Source organism: Mirounga angustirostris, unplaced genomic scaffold, assembly GCF_029215605.1.
Source record: "Mirounga angustirostris isolate CCGP_5_RB_7025 unplaced genomic scaffold, mMirAng1.0.hap1 SCAF_9, whole genome shotgun sequence".
Classification (NCBI taxonomy): Eukaryota; Metazoa; Chordata; class Mammalia; order Carnivora; family Phocidae; genus Mirounga; species Mirounga angustirostris.
This window is the reverse complement of record NW_026991717.1, coordinates 4207133-4230786: the sequence shown is the minus strand read 5'-3', so window position 1 is coordinate 4230786 and position 23654 is coordinate 4207133. Positions and strand designations below refer to the sequence as shown.

At 47.8% G+C, this 23654-nt stretch overlaps 1 protein-coding gene and 1 long non-coding RNA gene across 10 annotated transcripts in view; one reads left to right on the top strand and one right to left on the bottom strand.

The window, feature by feature from the left end:
• Positions 1-15744: 15744 nt before the first annotated feature.
• LOC123841514 (uncharacterized) lies at positions 15745-21065 on the bottom strand. The gene is made up of 4 exons (XR_010404807.1): positions 20981-21065; positions 20173-20426; positions 18759-18895; positions 15745-16125 (listed from the first exon to the last, which is right to left on the bottom strand). It is a non-coding gene; the product is annotated as an uncharacterized LOC123841514 (long non-coding RNA).
• A 63-nt stretch (positions 21066-21128) lies between these two features.
• The window catches only part of TM6SF1 (transmembrane 6 superfamily member 1), a 27187-nt gene continuing 24661 nt past the window's right edge, over positions 21129-23654 (top strand). For 5 of the 9 annotated variants that reach the window (XM_064569808.1, XM_064569811.1, XM_064569809.1 and 2 more), the window contains exon 1: positions 21163-21303. In XM_064569808.1, coding sequence (XP_064425878.1) covers positions 21212-21303 — 92 coding nt within the window. In that variant the 5' untranslated portion in view covers positions 21163-21211. Of the gene's footprint in view, positions 21304-23654 lie in introns of all 9 variants that reach the window. The other 4 variants (XM_064569814.1, XM_064569813.1, XM_064569815.1 and 1 more) reach the window with 3 other exon arrangements.

Genomic DNA, 23654 nt, shown 5'->3' with positions numbered 1-23654 from the left:
ATGTGCCCAACTTGGGTCCTTCCTGTTCTAAGCCAAGGCCCCCACCATAGATGAGGGTGATGGTGGTTGCTGGGCAGGAGCAGGGAGGGGAGGCCAGGTAAGGCCCAGGGCACAAGGGGGAGGAACAGGTGACTTGAGTTGGTCCCTGGGAAGCAGGGAGGGAGCAAGAGGGGGGAACAGTGCATGAGCCAAGGCTCCAAGCCTCGGTGCATGCCCCATTGTCCCATCGGACTTTACCTACAATACATAAATTCAAAGATCAAATTCTTAGGAATTTAAAGATGGGGACTGCAGAGCATAAAATCCCAAACTTAGGGCTCTCCAAACATAGAGTCCTGAGTGACTGCACTGGTCCTATGCCCATGAAGTTGTCCCTTCCCACACAGTATTCAGCAGCAGGTTTTAAAATACGATCGGGGCCCCTGGGGTTCTTGGGGCTCCAGGGTTCTGTGAGGTCAAAACTACTTTCACAGTAACACAAAGACATAATTTACCTTCTTCACACTCATTGTCTCAGGAGCGCATGCTGAGGTTCTCCTAAAGCTGCCTGACAGTGGGGTATTTTAACAGGTTGAATGTAGAAGAGAGAATCCCACTGTTTTCTATTAAGCCAGGCATTCAAGAGGTTTTTAAAAATGTAAAGCAACACCACTCTTTTCACTAATCTCTGTTATGGAAAATATAGCTATTTTCCATAAAAGCATTTTGCTCTTATTTTAAAATTTTACATATTTATTTCTATATATTCGTTTTTGTTCTTATTTTAAAATGAATGCCTAAAGACATTTTACATTTCCCAGGTTTGATTCCTAGCACAACAAATACAGATAGATATAACCCATGTAAACAAAAGCTCGTGTGCATCCTCAATACTTTCTTAAATGAATTCATTTTAAAAATTGAGGTGAAATTCATGTAACATAAAATTAACCATTTTAAAGTGCACAATTTGGCGGCAGTTAGCACAATCGCTGTATTGTGTGACCATCCTCTCTTTTTTAGTTTTGACATTTCATCACCCCAGAAGGAAACTCCATGCACATTAAGCAGTCACTCCCCATTCCTCCCGCCCCTGAGCCCCTAGTAACCGATGGATCCTCAGCATTCTGTCTCTATGGATCTGCCCACTCTGTGACTTCTCTTTCACTTAGCACAATGTTTTTGAGGTTCATCCACATGGTAGCATGTATCAGTACTTCATTCCTTTTTATATTCCATTGTACAATCGATAAAACCATATTTTCTTTATCCATTCATCAGTGGATGGACATTGGGATTGTTTCTACCCTTTAGCTACTGTGAACAGTGATGCTGGGAATATTTGTATGCAAGTATCTATTGGGTTATGTGTTTTGAGTTATTCGAAGTATGATACCTAGGAGAAGGATTATTGGCTCATATGATAATTCTACATTTTTTTGTCTGTTTAGAGAGAGACAAAGAGTGAGTGTGCACATGAGCAGAGAGGATAGGCAAAGGGTTAGGGAGAGAGAGACTCTTAAGCAGGTTCATGCCCAGGGCAGAGCCCAACATGGGGCTCCAGTTCAGGACCCTGAGATCTTGACCTGAGCCCAAATCAAGAGTTGGTTGCTTAACCAACTGAGCCACCCAGGCGCCCCTCTACGTTTCATTTTTTGGGGAAGTGACAAACTATTTTCCAGAGGAGCTGCATCGTCTTATATTCCCACCAGCAATGTAGGACGGATCCAATTTCTCCACATCCTCCACATTTGTTGCTTCCCATTTTTTTTTTTATTGTAGTCCCATCCTAGTGGGTGTGAAGTGGCATCTTATTTGTGGTTTTGATTTGCATTTCCCTAATGATTAGTGATGAGCATCTTTTCATGTGCTTACTGGCCATTTGTATGTCTATTCAAATTCTCTGCTCATTTTGAAATTGGGTTGCCTTTTTGATGTAGAGTTGGGTTGTCTTTTTGTTATAGAGTTGTAACAGTTTTCTATATTCAGATACCAGACCTTTATCAGATATATGATTTACAAATACTTTTCCCAATTTTATAGGTTGTCGTCTTACTTTCTTGGTAGTGTTTTTGGTTTTTTTTTTAAAGATTTTATTTATTTATTTGACAGAGAGAGAGAGACAGCTAGAGAGGGAACACAAGCAGGGGGAGTGGGAGAGGAAGAAGTAGGCTTCCCGCCAAGCAGAGAGCCCGATGCGGGGCTTGATCCCAGGACCCTGAGATCATGACCTGAGCCGAAGGCAGACACTAACCACTGAACCACCCAGGCGCCCTTTGGTAATGTCTTTTGATGCACAAAAGTTTTCATTTTGATTAAGTTCATTGGTTTGGTTTCTCTTTTGTCGCTTGTGGTTTTGGTGTCATTTCTTTTTTTTTTTAAGATTTTATTTATTTGCAAGAGAATGAGAGACAGAGAGCATGAGAGGGAGGAGGGTCAGAGGGAGAAGCAGACTCCCTGCCGAGCAGGGAGCCCGATGTGGGACTCGATCCCAGGACTCCAGGATCATGACCGGAGCCGAAGGCAGTCGCCTAACCAACTGAGCCACCCAGGCACCCAACTTGTGGTTTTGGTGTCATTTCTAAGAATATCTTGCCAAATGCAAACTCATGAAGATTCACTTCTATATTTTCTTCTGAGAGTTTTTAGTTTTAGCTTTCATCTTTAGGTCTATGATCCATTTCGAGTTACTTTTTTATATTGTGTGCGGTGGAGGTCTAACTCCATTCTTTTGCATGTGGATATCCAGTTGTCCCAGCACCATTTATTAAAGAAGCTTCTTTTCTCCATTGAATGGTCTGACACTTATATTGAAAATCAATTGACCGGAGATTTTTGGACTTATTTCTGGACTCTCAATACTATTCCAATGATTTTTTTTTCTGTTCTTATTCCAGTACCAAGCTGTCTTGATTCCTTTTTTTTTTTAAGATTTTATTTATTTATTTGGGAGAGAGAGAGAGAATGAGCACAAGCGGTGGTGGGGGGAGGAGGACGGGGCAGAAGGAGAGAGAGAAGCAGATTCCCTACTGAGCAGGGAGCCCGACGCAGGGCTCGATCCCAGGACCTGGGATCATGACCTGAGCCGAAGGCAGATGCTTAACCAACTGAGCCACCCAGGGGCCCTGTCTTGATTCCTATAGCTTTGAAATTGGGAAATGTGAGTCCTCCAGAGAGCTTTGTTTATCCTTTTCAAGATTATTTTGGTTATTTAGGGCCCCTTGTAATTCCTTATGAATTTTACAATCACCTTGTCAATTTCTGCAAAAAAGAGCATTGGGATCTTTGTAGAGCTTTTATTGAATCTGTAGATTACAAAGGGCAGTATTGCCATCTTTTTTTTTTAAGATTTTATTTATTTATTTGAGAGAGCAAGAGTAAGAGAGCGAGAGAGCAAGCACAAACAGGGCGGAGGGACAGAGGCAGAGGGAGAAGCAAACTCCCTGCTGAGCAGGGAGCCTCATGCTGGACTCGATCCCAGGACTCTGGGATCATGACCTGAGCCAAAGGCAGACGTTTAACCAACTGAGCCACCCAGGCGCCCCAGTATTGCCATCTTAACAGTATTAAGTCTTGTAATCCATGAACCCAGAATGTCTTTTCTCTGTATTTAGATCTTTATTTTCTTTCAGCAGTGTTTTATGGTGTTCCGTGCACAGGTCTTAATACCAACTTGGCTGAATTGATTCCCGAGTACTTTATTCTTCCTGATGTTATTATAACTGGAATTGTTTTTTATTTTTATTTTTTTATTTTTTTTAAAGATTTTATTTATTTGACAGAGAGAGAGAGAGAGAGATAGCAAGAACAGGAACACAAGCAGAGGGAGTGGGAGAGGGAGAAGCAGGCTTCCGGCCAAGCCCCGATGCAGGGCTCGATCCCTGAGCTGAAGGCAGACGCTTAACGACTGAGCCATCCAGGCGTCCCTGGAATTGTTTTTTTAAAAAAATTTATTTTCAGGGCACCTGGGTGGCTCAGTTGGTTAAGCGACTGCCTTCAGCTCAGGTCATGATCCTGGAGTCCCTGGATCAAGTCCCGCATCGGGCTCCCTGCTCAGCAGAGAGTCTGCTTCTCCCTGTGACCCTCCCCCCTCTCATGTGCTCTCTGTCTCTCTCATTCTCTCTGTCTCAGATAAATAAATAAAAAAAAAAATCTTTAAAAAAAAATTTATTTTCAGATTGTTTATCGCTAGTATATAGAAATACAACCGATTTCTGTGTGTCGATCTTATATATGATGATTTTGCTGAATCCATTAATTAGCTCTAATAGGTTTTTTGTGGGTGTCTTCTTTGGGATATTCTATATATGATGCTATCTGTTACTAAAGATAATTTTACTGGGGCGCCTGGGTGGCGCAGTTAAGCGTCTGATTCTTGTTTTGTTTTGTTTTTTCCCCAAAGATTTTATTTATTTATTTGACAGAGAGACAGCGAGGGAGGGAACACAAGCAGGGGGTGTGGGGGAGGGAGAAGCAGGCTTCCCGCTGAGCAGGGAGCCCCATGTGGGGCTCGATCCCAGGACCCCAGGATCATGACCTGAGCCGAAGGCAGCTGCTTAACGACTGAGCCACCCAGGTGCCCCTGACTCTTGGTTTTAACCCAGGTCGTGATCTCAGGGTGGTGAGATCCAGCCCTGCATCGGGCTCTGTGCTCAGCATGGAGTCTGCTTGAGATTCTCTCTTCCTCTCCCTCTGCACACCACCCCCACTTACACACACTCTCTGTCTCTCTCTCTAAAATAAATAAATAGATCTTTTAAAAATAATTTTACTTCCTTCTTTCCTTTTATTCCTTTTCTCCCCCTTCCTCCTAATTTGGATGCCTTCATTTCTTTTTCTTGCATAATTGCTCTGCCTGGGACTTCCCATACAGTGTTGTTGACTAACAGTGGTGAAAGTAGGCATCCTTGTCTTGTTCCTGATTTTAGGGGTAAAGTTTTAATCTTTTATTCTCGAGTATATTAGCTTTGGGTTTGTTGAGTGTTTTTATCATGAAAGGCTCGCTAATCTTTAAGAATGTAAAGGAGTCCTGCTGGTATAGAGTATTAGTTAAGAACAAGGGCTTTGAAATCCAGCTGCCTGGTTTCAATCACAGCTTGGTCACTTTCTTGCTTCATGACCTTGGACAATTTGCTGAACTCTTCTGTTTGGCAAAGTTTCCTTATTTGGAAAATCGAGATGACAATAGGGACATAATCTACTTCAAGAGAGTTAAGTGAAGATTGGATGAAGACACATCAGAACCATGTCTGATGCGGAGTAAATGCTCAATAAACAGTAGCAATTATTCAAAGAACTGAACCAATTTAAATGTTCCCTGGCACTTTCTGTATTGCTATTTTCCTGAAGTCTACCCTACATAGATTTGATCATTCAACTTTGCTTTTTGATTATTTAATAGACGGTGCCTCATTTTTCAAATCACATTTACATTCCGGTCATTACCATGGAACACTAAACAGTTTTTAAATTTTTGTCACCGTTGCGGCTTTTTTCCCTTTTCAGTCTGTTTCAACTGTCCCATTGTACCCTCCTTACCAGCTGTCTCACATACTATGCTGATGCAATCAAGAATAAGAGAAAATAAATAACCAAAATTAGTCCAGTGTATACCCCCATTATCAAAGCTGTTGTCATGTTCATAAAAATAGCATCAGGGTTCCAAGGACATTCAGGAACCGGAACGATCTGCCCCACGTGTTCTGAGCCTTTGAGAGAAGCCACGGACCTGAGCAGTGGCCGAGACTGCTGCAGGGATCTAACTATGACCTTCCACGACAAAGCAGGTCGTGGCCAGAAATGCAATTCAAAACAGCAGGCTGGGTTTCAGAGTCCACATCCCTAGGACATGCCGCCTCTCTGGTTACAGGAAAGTAAATATAGACCAGCCTGGTGATGTGAACACATTTCATTTAACATTGCCCATCCCAGCAGCAGAAACGAGATTAACCCAGTTCTAAGTAGGTCTGCTTCTTACTTCCCCATCCGCCTCTGCAACGGACCTTCTTTTACGAGGCTGATTTTTCCGCCTTTGCTCTCGAGGTCATTCCCTTGCTATCTTGCCCTACTATCACTTCTTTCTGGTGACTTCAACGTCTCCCTTCCTACTGGCACCTTCTCGTGGTACCCACAAATATTTACGTATGTCCCCTAACAGAAAAGACGTCCTCAACCCTATGTCAGCCTCGAAGTGGCCCCCTTCCTCCTTCCTGTCCCAGAATCTTCACTGCACGTCTTTATCTCTTGCCATTCCCCAAGCTACGACAGTCTCACTTTGGCCAGCACTCCGCCAAACGCCCCAAGGCTGTTGACTGGTCATTTTCTAACTGCCAAGTCCAGTGAGTCTTTCCCACCATTTCATCTGACCTCGCTGGGCATGACAGGTGACCACCCCCTTTGCCTGGGTTTTGTGCTGCAGTTTTGTGATTTTTTTTTTCGTACCTCTCTAACCTTTCCTTTTCAGTTTTTTGCATGATGAGCTCCTCGTCTATTCCCGGCCGTAAGCATTGGTACTACTCAGAGCTCCATCCTTAGCGCCCTTCTTTTTTTTTCTCTCCTCCAAACTCACTCTCTGCACAACCTCATCTGTTCCCATGATTTCAGCCAATGCGGGTGATTCCGCCCTCTCTGTCTTCAACCCTGATCATTCTTCTTAGCATAAACCTTGTTTTGGATATCTGAATGTCCACTAGAAATGTACCTACTGGAGTCCCGCAAGCACGTCAGACCGAGCCAATGACATCTCCTTCCCTGGAACCTCCTTCAACACCTTCTAAAGTAAATCGCAGCTACCTGGTTTAAAAAAAAAAAAATCCAGCTGAAATCCTGGTAATCAAGTGGGAAGAATGTCTGGCTGTTTGACTTTAGCCTGTGGTCTCAATAGATCAATTGATGTCTGAATGCAACAGAATTGTGTTCTGTATGTGGTAAAACTGTGTTCAGAGCTGAGGGACGCCGTGTGCTCACACCCCTGTTCCGGGGTCAGCCGCGTGCTCTGGCTGAAGTCCACCAGCCCTGCTTCCTGTCCTAGTCTGCTCATTGCTAGCGAGGTGAGTGTGGGCAAGCTGCCATTTCTTCATCTCTCAAACAAGGATAACAACATAGCAGTTCACCTACCTGAGATGACACAGAAAGTCGGGATTTTCCCACCAGACTCACGAGAAATCAGAGATCTTGTCCCGTATTGGCCACTTCTAGTAATTCCAAAGATATGGGAGACTTTGAGACTTGAGACACGAAGAAGTCTGGGCGCCCAGTGTGGCCCCAGATCCTTCCTCATCACGCACAGGTGCACCCTGGCGCAGAATGAACATTAGCCCTCATGAGTGCTGCGTGTGGGGTGCTCGGACACAAAGGGGGCGGGAAAGAGTTCACTTTATACTCCGGTAATGACCCAGCTGATGCTCATGTTCTCCCGTAGGCGAGGCCCCACGAAGTCGTCCCTTCCCAGCATGTTTTCCATAAGGAACTTAAATAGACCAGTTATATCCTGGCAAGTGCCTTGCACAGATAAGGCCTTTTTGTTTTCTTCCCTACGGTAAATGCTATCGAGGTGTTTAGGAGGAAGCTGACTTGGGTCATTTCTTTTTGTCTTTTTGTGCCCCCCCTCTGCCTGGGTCTTGAAAGCAGGAAATATGACTTAAGACCACTACCTACCTCTTATCTCGTCTTTCTAGTCTGCAAGACCCGATTTTATTGGGGCAGCAACCCCTACAAGGAAGGGACCAGGCCTCGGAGAAAAACTGTAATGGGACCAAGTCTCACCATTCCCCTTAGCGATTGGTTCTGAAATGAGCACGCAACCAGCTTGGCCAATGGGATGGAAGAAGTCTGGGAGCAGACTCTTGGGAAGCATTTTGCAGTCCAGTCAAAAATAGAAGCCAAGAGGGGTGCCTGACTGGCTCAGTCGGTAGAGCCTGGGACTCTTGATCTCGGAGTTGTGAATTCGAGCCCCAGGTTGGGTGTAGAGATGACTTAAAAATAAAAACATAGGGCGCCTGGGTGGCTCAGTTGGTTAAGCAACTGCCTTCGGCGCAGGTCATGATGCTGGAGTCCCGGGATCGAGTCCCACATCGGGCTCCCTGCTCAGCAGGGAGTCTGCTTCTCCCTCTCCCGCTCCCCCCTCTTGTGCTCTTTCTCTCTCTCACTCTCTCTCTCAAATAAATAAATAAAATCTTTAAAAATAAATAAATAATAAATAAATAAAAACATAAATCTAGGGGCGCCTGGGTGGCTCAATCGGTTAGGCATTTGCCTTCGGCTCAGGTCGTGATCTCAGGGTCCTGGGATCGAGCCCCACATCAGGCTCCATGGTCAGAAGGTAGTCTGCTTCTCCCTCTCCTTCTGCCCCTCCCCCCGACTCATGCTTGCTCTCTCTTGCAAATAAATAAATAAAATCTTTAAAAAATAAATCAAAATAAATAAATCTAAAAACATAAAAAAACAAAAGCCAAGAGAGGAAAGAGCTGTGTGTTGACCAGCTTAAGGGGGAAAAGCTACCCTGCTGAGGATGGGGATTAGGAAGACACAAAGCGGCTGGGTCCTTAGTGACATCCTTGAACCACTGCAGCTAACCGGAAAACTTCTTTCTCCAGGATTCTTATTATGTCAGATTTTCAAATGTCTTCATGGCTTAGGCCCAGTGTGAGTTATATTGTTACTTGCAGCTCAAAGTGCTCCTGACAGCTCTGCAAGGTGGTCCTAGTTCTTTCTTTCCTGGTTTCTAAAACTTGATTTTATTTGGGCAGCAGCAAGCACCAGGGAGGAGGACCATCTTCGAGCCTTACAGGAGAACCCCAATAGGTTTCACTATGTCTTAGCCTAAGAGTTCCCTGTCCCTTTGCTTCTCCCCATCCAGCCGCCATTCCTAAATTCTCCGCTGGTCCCTGCCCCTCACATCCAAGTAGCCACAAGCTCTGAGGATTCGAGTCCTAATTAGCTTCTCCTTTCTACTGTCACCCTATCTGCCCTGATTCCAGACCCCTTTGTTTTTTGGCTTCGATTACTTCTCCTGTCCTCCCTTTGCCCCCCGTTTCCTCCCCTCACCTCGATCTCTGCACATCTCTCAGGGTAAACTTCTAAAATAGCCAAACAGGACATGTCCCTCTCCAGCTTAAAATTGTCCCTAATTCTCTTCCCCACCCCCAGGGAGGCTGGTAGTTCCTAGATTGTGCTATGGTGTTTTAGTCTCTGTTCCATATGTTTTAGGGAACTTCCTTCTGAGATGCTTTCTCTGCCCTGGTCCTTCAGAGATCACTTCCCCTGAGAAGGCTTCTCCGACTTGCCTGCATTCCTGGCTAAATTAATCATTCCCTCCCTTATACGCCTTTGAACCTTATTATTTTTGTCCTTCTCAAGTACAACTTTGTGATCATTGGCTTACAGGGCTGAGTCCCCTGTAGATTGTGAATGGGTTGGTAACCTGTTCAGACTTTCCATTTTTATAACCACAGTGACCTACTACAGTGTGGAGCACATCGTACTCATTCAATAAATAAACGTGTATCGGATGAATGCGTTTCACATTTAGTCCTTTGCATAGGCATTCATCTAGCTTGCCAGGGCTTGGAGCTGGTTGTAAAATGTAGAGCTTGTGTAGTCCTTATTGATCTTTCCTTTCCCCTTCTCCTTTCTGCTGCCCGCCTGTAGGCCAGCTTCTTCCACTCTGGACGTCAAGCAGGTGGTGAACCCATGAGTGAGCCGTGAACGTGATTGTTAGGACAGTTAGTTTTTTACCACAAACAGAATTCCTATGGAGTATTCATTATTCAAGACCCCACAGTTTGAGTTTACTTAAAGTGGCAAAACTCATCAACCCTTCAGCATGTTCACTAATGAACTGGGTCAGTGTGAAAAAATGGTCCCCACTGGATTAGCCTCAAAGTCTATTTCTGCCCATCGAGTCAATGGCTTTTATTCCTAGCAGTCAGTCTGCCTCTTCTGGATTGTTGGGTTGCGGAATTACATAAAGTTGATGAAGGCGATGTTGGAGAAGGGCTTATTCACAAATGAGAATTTGATCATAAAACCAATTAACAAAATGAAGAACAAAGTGGCAAAGATGAAGACGTGATGCGTGCCTTGAAGATGGTGATCCAAACGTCAAAGGATTGAGAGCTGCCTTTGGAAAACTGAGTAATCTCTTGAACACTTACACAGAGATACCTGTCTTGGATCTTGCTGCAAAACTCAACAATGAAATGAATGTTGTGTCTTATGCTATCATACCCATTCTACTTACTTATTTATTTTTATCAAAGTTATACGCGTATTGAATGAAAGTAGACTTACATGGCTTGATATGAAGGCAGGAGTCCCTTACCCTACTTTCCCACCCTTGATTTCTGTCTCCAAAGGCAACATCCTCCAATGCTTGCTTTTGCTCGCATATTTCCAAGTAACACGTTGACACTGTTATGTGATTTTTTCAGGTTTCGATGTTATTTATTGACTTTCTACTATGGGGAAATGAGACGGTGTGCTTAGTTTCGACTTCCTCTCACTACTTCACCTTCAAACTCTGTTGTTTCTGCTAAGTGCCTTCACACAAAACAATTCTATCATTTTCTAGAGACGGCTCTCCTGGAGTTGTCTTCCTCCTGCCCTAAGCTGAGCTGCTTGTTCTCCAGGCTACAAAGCCACTACCCCTCATCCCGGGGACCCCTTGGCCCCTTTCACGGGCTGGAGCTTCTGTTTCTGAATCCCACGTCCTCCTCTGCATTGGACACTTCCCTATATGAGTGGAACACATCCTCCCGTAGCTTTCTGAGAAAAAGCTTAAAGAAGGTTGATTTTTTGAGAACTTGCGTTTCTGAAAACGCCCTTTTTGGGGGGCACCTGTTACTTGATAGTTTAATTTTTTCAAGTTAAAGTCCTGAGCTATCCGGACCAGATCATCTGCAAACCCTCCCACTAAAAAACACCTGAAAATACTCACATATAACTCGTATAACAGAATCACTTAAGCACATGGCCAGACCCACACAAATGTAAGTGAAAGCCCCAGAGGCTAAGAGGAAACCAAACTCGGGGGCCTGGAGTCTGTGAGTGATAAGGTGCTTGCAGCTCTAGGGAAGTTGTCATTTCAATAACCTGGAAACTTGGTTTTTATGCCTATACTAGGCTGGGAGGCCCTGGCTTTGAATTCACTGGATTCAGAAGGTTGAAACTGACATCCTTGAAGACAGCTGGGACCTTTAAGGAGATATATCTTGTGATAAAAGGGTGAAACAGCAAAACATTTCCCATCATAGAAGAGTTAAAAATGAAGCTTATGTGTTGTGGCTTGAACTCAGAGTAGGGGGGGAAACGCTCCCTTGTAAAACTATAGCCATTCTATACCGCTGTTTGAGATCTGAATTTCTGCTACCAGCATGTTCTGGGCGAAATGACTGACTTTCTCGTCGGATTCCTCTGATGATCAATCACACCTCTTCCCAATGTCTGATTTAGGTTTGCAGGTATTGTCTGTCTCCAGCCATGGATTAGGACAGTGTTTCTCAGAATGCAGACTGGAGCAACTTGCTTGTTTTCCAGGCTCCACTGTTGTTAATGTTAGATGACAGTTCTGTTTCTCGTCCTTTTGTAGGAAATCCCAAAGATTCTAGGATTTCCTGTTTATATTTGGAATTACAAAATTTTACCAGGATTTGTCTATCTAGATTTTAACTCAATTCAAAACAAATATTTACTCATGCCTACTAGATGGCAGGTGCCAGGCTTCACCGAACAAGGAACAAATCAGGCAAAGATTCTTGTCCTCCTGGAGCTCACAATTTAACGGGGAGAGCCAGGTCATAGACTATATGCATAATGGATAAGAAAGTTGTATAGCATGCTAGCAGGTGGAAAGTGCTCTGGGAAAAGGGAATGAGTAGATCAGGGTAAGGGAGGTTGGTAAAGCTTAGTGGGGAGAGTTTAGTCTTTTTTCTTTAATTTTGTTCAGTGGGCTTTCTCAGACTTGAATACTCATGTATTTCTTGAGCTTAAGAAAATATTATTGTTCCTTCTCTGGTTATTTTCTCTCCCTACTTTCTCTATTCTTTCCTAATTAGACTGATGCTGGACCTCTTGGGTTCTTCTCCACACTCTTATACTGTCTGCCTCTTTATTTTTCTTGCTCTACATTCTTTAAGATTCTATGATTCTAGATTAACTGCTTGGCCTTTAGCTGCATCCAAATTATTATTCAGCCCATCAACTGAAATTTTCCTGTTGCATTTTGGCCACTCCTTCCCCTTTCTCAGCTAACACACCTCAAGTTTCTCTAAGGATATTAACTGCAATTTTTATAAAGTCCTCTCTTCTTTCCTAAATTGCTTCTGTATCTTCCAAGGTCAGTTTTTCTATTGGTTCAACTTGAGCCTCCTATTCCATGCTACGGATTTTCCTAACATATTTAGCAACCTTGTTTTTTTCTGTTTATAGACATGACTGAAAGGCTATGTGAATTAGCATGCGTAGCTTTCGTGAGTGCCTTTGCAGATTTGTTGGCCCCTGTGCGGCCTCTCCCTTGGCTGACGGAGCCGTCCGAGGGGTCTATGCCCATGGAGTTCCAGAATATAGAAATCTTTTCAGGTACCAGGACAAGAGGCAAGTAGTCAAGCTAGAGACTCTCACAGTTGTCCCAGCGGGTTCTGTTTCATTCCTGGGCCCTACAACCTGCCTCAGACATTCTCGAGGCAGACTGTGCACCTTCTCCGGAGAGCAGGCTCCTGAGTAGTGCTGCATGTGAACACCCTTGCTTCTGGCTACTCCATGTTCTTGCCGGGAGACGGAGAAGGACTGACTGACTGAGCCGTCCTCAGTGCTGCCCTTCCCTCCTCCATCTCTGCTTTCTGTTTTCAGTTGTCCGCTGTTGCATGACCAACCACCCCAAACTTCAGTGCTTAAAACCCCAAAAATGTGTTATTTTTTTATGATTCTGTGGCCTGACCATGCAGTTGTTTTGCTTCATGGGGTGTTGATGTTGGGAGGGTAAGGGAGTCTGAACCAAGCTTCTTCCATGTGGGTGCTGGCTACTGCCTGGGATCTCAGCTCAGGCTGTCAGCCAGGGCCCTTGGTTTTTTTACCATGTCCGTCTCTCCACGTGGCTGCTTGGGCCTCCTCACTGCATGGTGGCTGGGGTCCAAGACAGTATCCCCAGAGGACACGTTCTAACGTGTAAGCTCTGTTTCAATAATGCTCTCTAAGGTCCCATTGGCCAAAGCAAGCCAGCCACATGCCAAGTCCAGAGTCCAGGTGGTAGGGACCCACCATTGGGCATGAACAGTGGCAAGTGTGGCTCATGGGGCCACCAAAGCTAAAGCCACCACAATCTTCTGGGTATCTTTCAAATTTCTGGTCAACCAGGAGTACCCTTTCCTGTTTCAAGCACTGGATTATTTCTTCTTTCTTAAAAAAATATAGTTATTGGGACACATGGGCGGCACAGTCGGTTGAGCCTCCAAGTCTTGGTTTCAGCTGGGGTCCTGATCTCAGGGTCATGAGATGGAGCCCTGTGTCAGGCTCTGCGATCGGTATGGCATCTGCTTGGGATTCTCTCTCCCTCTGCCCCTGCCCGTCCCTCTCTCAAATAAATAAATAAATAAATAAATAAATAAATAAGAAAGATTTTAAAGATTTTATTTATTTATTTGAGAGAGAGACAGCACGAGTTGGGGAGGAAGGGCAGAGGGAGAAGGAGAAGCAAAGTCCCCATTGTGCAGGGAGCCTGACCCGGGACTGACCTAAGCTGAAGGCAGATGCTTAACTGACGAAGCCACCCAAGTGTCCCCCCAAAATATATATATATATATTTAAATGTATATATATATATATATATATATACACACACACACATATTCATTTATTGGCCAGTTAATTATGTTAATTATTCTATGTTACTTATTATGTCACCTCTTGGATCAGAGGTTCAAAAGCCATCTAGAGTGGAGGAGTGACTGTCCAGGAAGCCCCTCTCCCTCCTCTCCAATCACTTCTGTCCAACCCAAACCCTAGCATACGAGGTCTTTTTGTTATCCCTCAGAAGCAGTCTGAATACCACAGCAACCTTGGGTTTGGATTTAGGCCTTGTCCGAGTGCTCAGCCCTTTCACGCGGGAATGTCCACTTGCCCCCCGTTTGCCTGTCCAACCATAATGTTCTGTTCTTACTTAACAACGTAGACTATTTCTTCTTTCTTGCCAGCCCCTATGATGTCAAATTCCCTACTGCCTCATTTGATGGAAACATTATCATATGAAAGGCTATGCAGGAATACCCTTCAGGCAATGCTCCAGGAATATCATTTCATATGATAATGTTAATGATAGCCTTTGATCCGAGCTGGAGATGGATTCAGGTTGGGCAGGTGAGAAGAGCCTGCTGGTGTGTTGAGAAGGTCTGTGAGGTGATGCTCAATCTCTGTGGGAGAGAGGTCAGTGATCACGGGTGATGTCTGCCCTGGGAGCAATGGGGTGCCTGTCAGGAAGGTATTTCGCAACTCTGCCTCCAAATATAAAATGTACCTTGGCACCACGCCAAACCTTCAGAGAGTTGCTTATCTGTGTGAAATTCTTTTTGGCTCCTTGAGTGTACTGAGCGGGTCTTGGCGCCATGCCAATCACCTGCACGGAGGATGTACTGAAGGACAACTGTTCAGAATTTGAATCTATATTTATTGTAGGAATGTTGCTAAGAACAAAGTATGACACAGTGTTCCCTTTAAGAGGAGCCATTGAAGAGTTCTTCTGAACAACTGATCTGTTTTTATCTTATGGATACTGTGAATGTTATTATGTTTCCCTCCTTGCTTTGGTTGCTAGGAAACCCAGGGCCATGGTACAGACCTCATCTGGCAACTGCTCTAGACCTTTTGACGAACACTTTATATCCTAACTTCATCTCTCCTTTCATTTTATTTTCTTAGCACTTTCCTACAGACTTTTGTCCTTCCCTCTCCCTCTAGCTCTTCACCTCCTTTTTTTTTAAGCCCCACCTTCCCTTCTTCCTCTCCCCTTTTTCTCTTCAGTTAACATTTATTGGGCATCAGCTCTAGGTGCTGGACAGACAGCTGTCGTCACCCCAAAATATCCACATCACTAACTGCAGCCCTTGTCAGGGCACTCATGGTTACCAAAGAGAAATCTAGTGTTTAGTGTGACAGTGTTTCTCTGAGGGGCCTCATCACTGTCTGGTGCCTTCTCTGGACAGGATCCTAGTGATCTACCCACTAAGGCACAGCAGACTTACCCTGGTCACTCTCAGGTTATTTGTCCTGTCCCTATTCACCCCACAAATCAGTTTGATTACCCCTTGCACATTCATCTAGAGTGTGCAGTCTTTCATAAAAACATAAACACAACTTTTACGGGAAGGATTACAAAGGGCAAAACTGAAGCATGTAAAGAGCAAGAGCTCTGGGACTGGGGGCCAGCAGACCTATGGGCTGCCTTCTACTTTACTCTTTTGGAAGAGTTATTCTGTGCTACCCTCAGTCCCCGCCCACGACATCCTTTCTTAGTTCCTAGGGACCAAGTTCCCTCATGTTCTGCTTTCACTTCCCCTCCGTGGCAGAAATGGGCATGGTGAGAGCTACTTCAATTGAATTCCTGATCCGTCAATTATTCCGAATCAATGTGACGCACCAGAGAATGGTATGTATCTCCATGGGTCTATTTTTGCTTGCTTCCAGGAAGCTTTGAGTCAAATTTCATAGCTACGATGTTAGTCTTCATGGCTTGCAAGATTGATGCTCCTAAAAAGCATACACATAAACAAACCCACAACAAACTAAAAAAACCAAACGACTTTATTGTCCGAATACCTTTTAAGTCATATCCAACTCTTTTTCAAGATGGGAATTTAATACTTACTGATCGGCCTGGAATAGAACTCCAGACCTCAGCTTCCTGAGCAAGGAGTCAACTGGCTAAATCTGTAGTGTGTCCCTCCGCCATTTCTAAGGCATCCAACATGGTGCTTGGTTAGCCGTGGCATCATGGGTATAGTGACTTAGACTCAGTCACTGGGTATATATTCATGGGTATAGTGACTGAATTCAGGTTCACCCTCTCTCTTAGCCTTTTGACCTTGGGCAAGTCATGCCGCCTCTTTGAGCCTCAGTTTCTCCATCCATAAAGGGCTCTCTCTATTCTTCAGAGAGCTGCTGTGAAGGTTAAAAGAGATAATATTAATGGAAATAACCCTTGACCCTTGAACAACACGGGTTTGGACTACATGGATCCACTTATACATGGATTTCTTTTTGGATAAATACAGCCCAGTTCTATAAATGTATTTTCTCTTCCTTATGATTTTCTTTTTTTTTTTTTTTAAGATTTTATTTATTTATTTGACAGAGACAGAGACAGCGAGAGCAGGAACACAAGCAGGGGGAGTGGGAGAGGGAGAAGCAGGCTTCCTGCTGAGCCGGGAGCCCGATGTGGGACTCGATCCCAGGACCCTGGGATCATGACCTGAGCCGAAGGCAGTCGCTTAACCAACTGAGCCACCCAGGCGCCCTCCTTATGATTTTCTTTTCTTTTTTTTTTTTTTTTTAAAGATTTTATTTATTTATTTGACAGAGAGAGAGACAGTGAGAGCAGGAACACAAGCAGGGGGAGTGGGAGAGTGAGAAGCAGGCTTCCTGCAGAGCAGGGAGCCCGATGCGGGACTCGATCCCAGGACCCTGGGATCATGACCTGAGCCGAAGGCAGACGCTTAACGACTGAGCCACCCAGGCGCCCCTCCTTATGATTTTCTTAACATTTTCTTTTCCCTAGCTTACTTTATTATAAGAAAACAGTGTAGACGGGGTGCCTGGGTGGCTCAGTCGTTAAGCATCTGCCTTCAGCTCAGGTCGTGATCCCGGGGTCCTGGGATCGAGCCCCGCATCGGGTTCCCTGCTCAGCGGGAAGCCTGCTTCTCCCTCTCCCACTCCCCCTGCTTGTGTTCCCTCTTTCACTGTGTCTCTCTTTGTCAAATAAATAAATAAAATCTTAAAAAAAAAAATGAAAAAGAAAACAGTGTAGAATACATATAACATACAAGATATGCATTAATCAACTGTTTATGTTATTGGTCAACAGTAGGCTATCAGTATTACATTTCCGGGGGGTGAAAAGTTATATGCACAGATTTTTTACTTCATGGGGGGCGGGGCTACCCCACCCCCACCACCCCCACCCCCCGCATTGTTCAAGGCTTAACTACACGTTGGAGTCTACACAGTACAGTACTGTTGTGGAATGAGATTATTTTCACTGGGTTTGTGCAGGTTTCTGGGGAGGGTTCCTGTCAAACAGGCTCCTCGACTACAAGTGTTCTGACCACTCATATCTTCAGATTAAGAGAAATTGTTATCAAGAAAATCATAAAATTGCCAATATGTATATCACAGCACCCAAAGCTTTGCCTTGGGCCTTTGGTCTCTTGCAGACTCTGAGGGACCAGCTCCTGGGGTTGGGATATGGCATGCTTCTCCCATTGCACTCAGATGCCCTTGGGCTACTCTGCTGGTGTCAGGGCTCACCCACCCCTCTCTGGCAGTGTCTGTTACTATTCTCTTTGTCTCTACCCTCTTCCTGGGACAGGGAATTCATCTCCTTGATATTCAGCCACACCTCCAGGCTCATGACCCCCCAGATCTGTATCTGCAGGCTGTGTCTCTCTTGGTTTCATAGGCTAGTATACCCAGTTGCCTATGAGACAGTTCCTCCTGGGAACCCCATGGACACTGACAACCCAACATGTCCAAAACCAAACCTGTGCTCAGTCCCTGCCTCCTGACTTCCCCCCATACGATTCCTATCCAGATCTTTCTCACGTGCCCCCTTTCTTCCCTCGCATTGCTTTGGCTCCGGTCCTCATCATCTCTTGCTGGACCATTGTCCTAGCTTCCTAGTTGGCCTTCCTGCCTCCTGTCTCTTCTCTTTCTAAACTGTGGTCCACACCAGCTGCCAGGCAGGGCTCTGAAGATGGTACGCTCTCCCACTCGTAAATATTAAATGCTCCTTGCACTTGAGGTCTTTGAGATCGAGGCCCAGGTCACCTGTTCATCTTCACCTCCTGCCAGCCCCTCGGTGCATGACGTCCCGGTATTTTCAACCAGAGCAAATGACTTGAAGTTCACCACGTGACATGCGCCCACCCACTTCTGCCTTTCAAAAGTGTTGTCTCCACTGCCTGGAAGCCCCACCCCTTCCTCGTCTGCTCAGCCAGCTTCTACTTGGTCTTCAAGTCTGGGCATAAGCCTCACCTCCTCTCTGAAGCTTTTCTTGACTCCTCCAGACAGAACTGGTGGTTCCTACAGCAATCTGTACATACATCTTTTACGCCTTTTATGGAAATTGTTTACATATCCCTTTCTCACAGCAGATTGTGGTCTTCTTGGGCAAGATGTGTTTATAATTCATCTTCGTGTGACCACTTCTTAGAACAATGCTAGAAACATGGTAGACTCTCTGAGGACATGTGAAAAAGCTTGTAAGTGACTTACTATCACACCCATTTTTACAGTAGCTAACAGAGAGCACGACTAGAGCCAGGTCAGTGTGAGAGGAGGAATAAGTCTAGAACCATGAATCTAGTATAGATGCCACTTGCGATGTGTGGCCGTTGAGTGCTTGAAATGTGACTAGTCTGAAACAGGATATACTGTAAGTGTAAAATACATAAAATTTCCAAGACTTAGTATAAAAAAGTAAAATATCTCAATATCTTTGACACTGATGACTTGTTGAAACAATAATCTTTTAGACGTATGGCTTAAATAGAATATATCATGAAAATTAATTTCACCTGTGTCCTTTTACTTTTGAATGTGGCTACTGGAAAATTTAAGATTACAGGGGCACCCGGCTGGCTCAGTCGGTACAGCGTGTGACTCTTGATCTCGGGGTCTTAAGTTCGAGCCCCATGTTGAGTGTAGAGTTTACCTAAAAAAAAAATAATTAAGATTACACATGTGGCTCACATTATATTTCCATTGGACAATGATGATCTGAGCATTCGTTCACTGAACAAAGATTTCTCGAGCACCTCCTCTGCTAATATAAATGATAGGAATAGAATTATAAACAAGATGGGTAAGTTCCTGACCTCGAGGAGCGTACATCATAATGGAGAGAGAGACGCAGAACAGAAAGCAGACATGTGAGCAAGATAGTCTTGGATAGTGTAAGTGCTGTGAAGAAGGCAAGGTTTGATGGAGAGGGCGAGGGAGGCCCAGGAGGGTGGTCAGGTGAGGTCTTCTGGAGTTGATGGGATCAGAACCAGAGAGACGAGGGAGGGGGTAGGACACGGGAGACGGTACAGACCTGAACAGACAGTGGGGGTGCAGAAGTATTTGGGAAGGAACACAGGGAGCACTACTGTAACCAGAGGAATTGGGGATTGGCCAGAACTGAGGTGGATTCCCAGGTGTCTGGGTTGGACAGTCAGGTGAATGTGGTGCCACCAGATGAGAGAAAGCTGGCGTGGTCTCATGGCAGGTGAAGAAGTCCATTTTGGCCACGTGGACTGTGACGTGTGTGTGGGATGCCCATGTGGCAGCGCTGAGGGGAGAGGCCAGCGCGAGGGACCGTAATTTGGGATCTCTCAGCATAAGCACAGGCATTAAAAGGGAGCGTGGATGAGAAAGGAGAGAGAGAAGGTGGAATACGGAGAGGAGCCTCTGGCCCAGGGAGCACATTTCTACATCAGAACATAGTCGTGCGTGTGCCTAGGTTGAGGGGAAGGACACAGGGCAGCCAGAGGGGTTCAAGATATGAGAGAGAAGGCAAAACTCATGCAGCCGGGTTTGGGTGGTGATGGAGGGGCTGGCCTGGCCTCAGGGATGGGCTGGGAGGAGAGAAAGGGGTTCAGCGGAGGTATTTGTTGTCTGGAGGAAGAGTTTAAGGAGAGTGATGAAGACGAGGAGTAGTTGTGGAAGAGGGTGACATCCAGGTCAGAGGTGAAGGACATCTCTTGGGAAAACTTTGGCTGTGTCACAATTTGGGCCAAGGTTTTATCATTATGTCCTCAGAGTTAGACATAAGCCTCCCGGAAGCACCCAGATGGGGGATTAGGAGAGCTGGCTTGGGAAAAGTGGAGTGGTCCCAGAGCAGGTAGGTCACAGCCTCTGTGTGGCTCATTTTCCTCATCTCTGAAACGAGCCAAATGATGTCATCAGCTCCCAGGCAGGTGAAGGCTTAGTACACTAAGTACATCTCACCTCTCTGGGTTGCGAGGGCCGCTCTGTCTGAACTCACTGTCCTCCCCTTTCTAGGACAGTAGACCAATCCAGGCTCAGCCCCAGGGGGCTTTCTGAGACCTCGCCCCCAGCATGGTCAAGCCCGTCTTCTCTTTAACCGGTGGGCGTCTGTCTGCCGGTGGTCTGAGCGCAGAGCGCTTGCCTTCCAGTCCTTGTTCCCTGTGTAGGGCCCCGTGCCTCCTGTCCTGCAGTAACCTGGCCTCCAGGAACGCTACCTGGAATAGGAATGAATGGCGCTCCGGTCTCTGAAATCATGGCCTTTCTCCCAGGGTCAGTTTCAATCCCCCCAAATGGGAATTGCAGGAGACAGCAGTGTTCCGAGCAGTGCAGGGTGCGCAATTCATGCACACCAGCTCAGTTAATCCCGCCACACACTGCCGTGCGTTATCCCCATTTGACACAAGGGAAAAGACCGACGAGTTAAGTAACTTGACCAAGGTCAGCAAGCGAGTGAGCGGCCAGGCTTTGAACCGGGTTCTCTGCACCGAGCTGTGCGGGCTGGCTGCCCGCTGTTGGCTGCTCGCGGAGAAGATCCAAGGTTTCGGGATCATTTGTCCCTCGCGTCCCCAGGCCTAGGGCTCCCCACGTGGATGATCTCGCGGGCCCTTCCCGCTCCGCCGCCCCCCTCCGCTCCCCCCGCCGGCCCGCAGCTCGGCCCCGGAGCCTCTCCAGGTTGTCGATGATCAGCGCCCGGCCGTACCCACCCCCAAGCCGCCGCCGCCTCCCCGCAGAGCGCGCCCCCCCCCCCCCCCGCCGGGGACACCTGTACCGGGCCGGGGGCTGTCGCCACTCCTCGGCGGGGGCGCGGCCAGGGCACCCCCCGGGCCTGCACGGCGGCGCTGCGCTCCGGGGCGGCTGCGGGCCGGCGCGCCGAGGGGGCGCTGCTGAGGGCGCGGCGCGGGACGCCCCGAAGGGCACGGCGAGGGGCGCGGGCGCTGCCGGAAGCTGGGGCGGGGCGCCGCGCGGGATGCGCTGAAGGGCGAGCGGCGCGGCGGCGGCGATGAGTGCCTCTGCGGCCACCGGGGTCTTCGTGCTGTCCCTCTCGGCCATCCCGGTCACTTACGTCTTCAACCACCTGGCGGCCCAGCACGAGTGAGTGGGCGCGCGCGGCGGGGGCGGCGGGGGGCGGCCAAGTGGCCCCCGCGCCGCACGAGCCCCGGCAACTTTCCCGAGGGGGCTCGCGCCGCCACCTGCAGGGCCGGGGCCGGCGGGTCTCCGGGGGCTCCCCGCGCCGGGCCGGGGGGGGGCGCGCGGGCGCGGGGGCGGGGGCGCTGGGCTCGGGCGGGCGTCCCGGCCCTTCGGTGCGGTTCTGGAGCCAAGTGTGGGGCGCGCGCGCCGTGCCGACCCCGGGCCCGGTGTCCGGGGGGCGGAGGTCAACGAGGCAATGCCCCTGCCCTTGAGCAGCTCAGGGGCAGGGGTGTGGGGGTGTGGGGGCGCAGGCACCACCACCGACGAGCGTGGCCGTGTTCTCTCGGGTCGGGCCGTGTTCGTTTCGCGTTTCACAGGGACGTGTCCATGTATGGACACACACATACTTCTCATTTCTTATTAATTTTAGAAACTGTTGTGAATGACTAGCAGAAATACCCCGGGCCGACAGGGTTCTCGGCGTGCCTTCGGCACTACCCGTGTGGCCCGGCCTCAGTTGTCTGGCCTGTCAAATGGCCTGTATTTGTATCCTATTGTGGCGCCGCTGGGGGTAGGACAGCGCAGGGAAGGGAGGCCGAGCAGTTCAAGGCCAAGGAAATGGGTGGGGCCGACAGAGGCCGCAGATGGGTTTGGTTCAAAGCCCCGCCTCAGTCTTGGGCTAGGCCACCCTGCGCCGGGCAGCTGCGCGCCTGCCCGGCCGGTGGGACAGCTGCCAGGCCTCCGTGCCTGCTGGTGTTCCCTGCTGTCCGCGGGGACGAGGAAGTTAACCTATTAGGTTTCCCACAGCAGTTGGTGCTGAGGAAATTGCATCAGTCTGCACACGGCAACCCCCCTCCAGACCTTGGGGCTGAGGATAAGTGTCTGCCTCCAGGGCGGTGACTTCCTTCTCCCTTTCTCGCTCTCTCTCTCTCTCTGCTGGGGCCACCACTTGCTGACAGCCTTATCCAGATGGCCCCCATCCATACGGAGCGCTCCCTGGGCACTGGCAGTGAGGCCCTTGGTCTGACCCAGTCTCGGGGTGCATCTCCTGGAAGCAGCAGCTCTGGGCAGCAAATGTCCCATGTCTGTGAACACAGTGCCCAGGAGACCCTGCATTTCTACGGTGGCATCATGCGCAGTTCAACAAATATTTATTGAGTACATATTCTGTGCTTGACATCGTTCCAACAGTTGGGGATATAGCCATGGACAAGCCAGGAAAGGCTGGGGAGGCGAGTGTTGAGACAGACATCAATAAAGAAAAATGGGGTGATATGAGGGAAGGGGACTGGCGGTCAGGGGAAGCTTCTTGGAGGAGGTGACGTGTGCAGGAGGTGGCCACAGGAAGAGGTGGGGACAGAGCCTTCCACGTAGGGGAACGGGGACAGTGGGAGCAGAGGGGTGCGGTGGCAGGGTGCAGGGGTATTTGGGAGGGAGAGCAGAGCAGCTGACTGAAGGTCTGCATGTCCTAGAGAGGGTCTGAGGATGACTCGGAGATTTCGGCCTCAGCCCCTGGCAGGATGGTGACGGCATTTACTGAGCATACACTGAATTATGTATTGCCGTGTATTATTGAGCACAGTGCTAAGCCCTGCAGAGTTTTGAATAACTGGTTCCAGTGATTCTTCCCATCCCCCTGCAGGTTAAAATCCCAGTGGCCTCTGGCTCTGTCTTCTTTCTCCGCTCCCCGCTCCCACCGTCCCCGCTCCCACCGTCCCCTTCCACACTGGCCCCAGGGCTGGGCTAACATCTGTTTCCTCCCTGCAGTTCCCCACCCCGGGCCCTGGCAGAGCCTCCCCCAGGAGCTTCCGTGCCCCAGCCCTTGGATGCTCCTCAACGGCCTGCCTCCTTGCCCTGGCTCCCGCAGTAAGCGCTGACCAGGAGGCCTTCCTCTCTGACTCGACTGTTGAAGTCATACCTGACTTGATGGCCTCCCACCAATGCCGCCTCTTCCTTTTCCAGAACCTCCCTCCAAGCACCCGTAATCTCTCCATCCACCTAGCCCCCTGGGATCACACTTCTGCCACGAGAGTTACTTTCCTGTGGTCAGAACTCACCTTCCCCGGCCACAGCTCCCCGTGGCATTGTCTGGCCCAGCACAGGGCCTTGTGCTAGCGGGCCCTCAGGTAGGTTTGAATCAGTTGGATTAGTTGAAGCTTCCTTCCCACCCGGCCTTTTACAAAAGCCTGAAAACCAGAAAAAGCAAGGCAGGTTATGGAGTCAGGAAAGAGTTGGGATCTCTCAGTCTCATCCTCTCTCTCTCTCTCTCTCTCTCTCTCTCTCTCACACACACACACACACACACACTTTCTCTA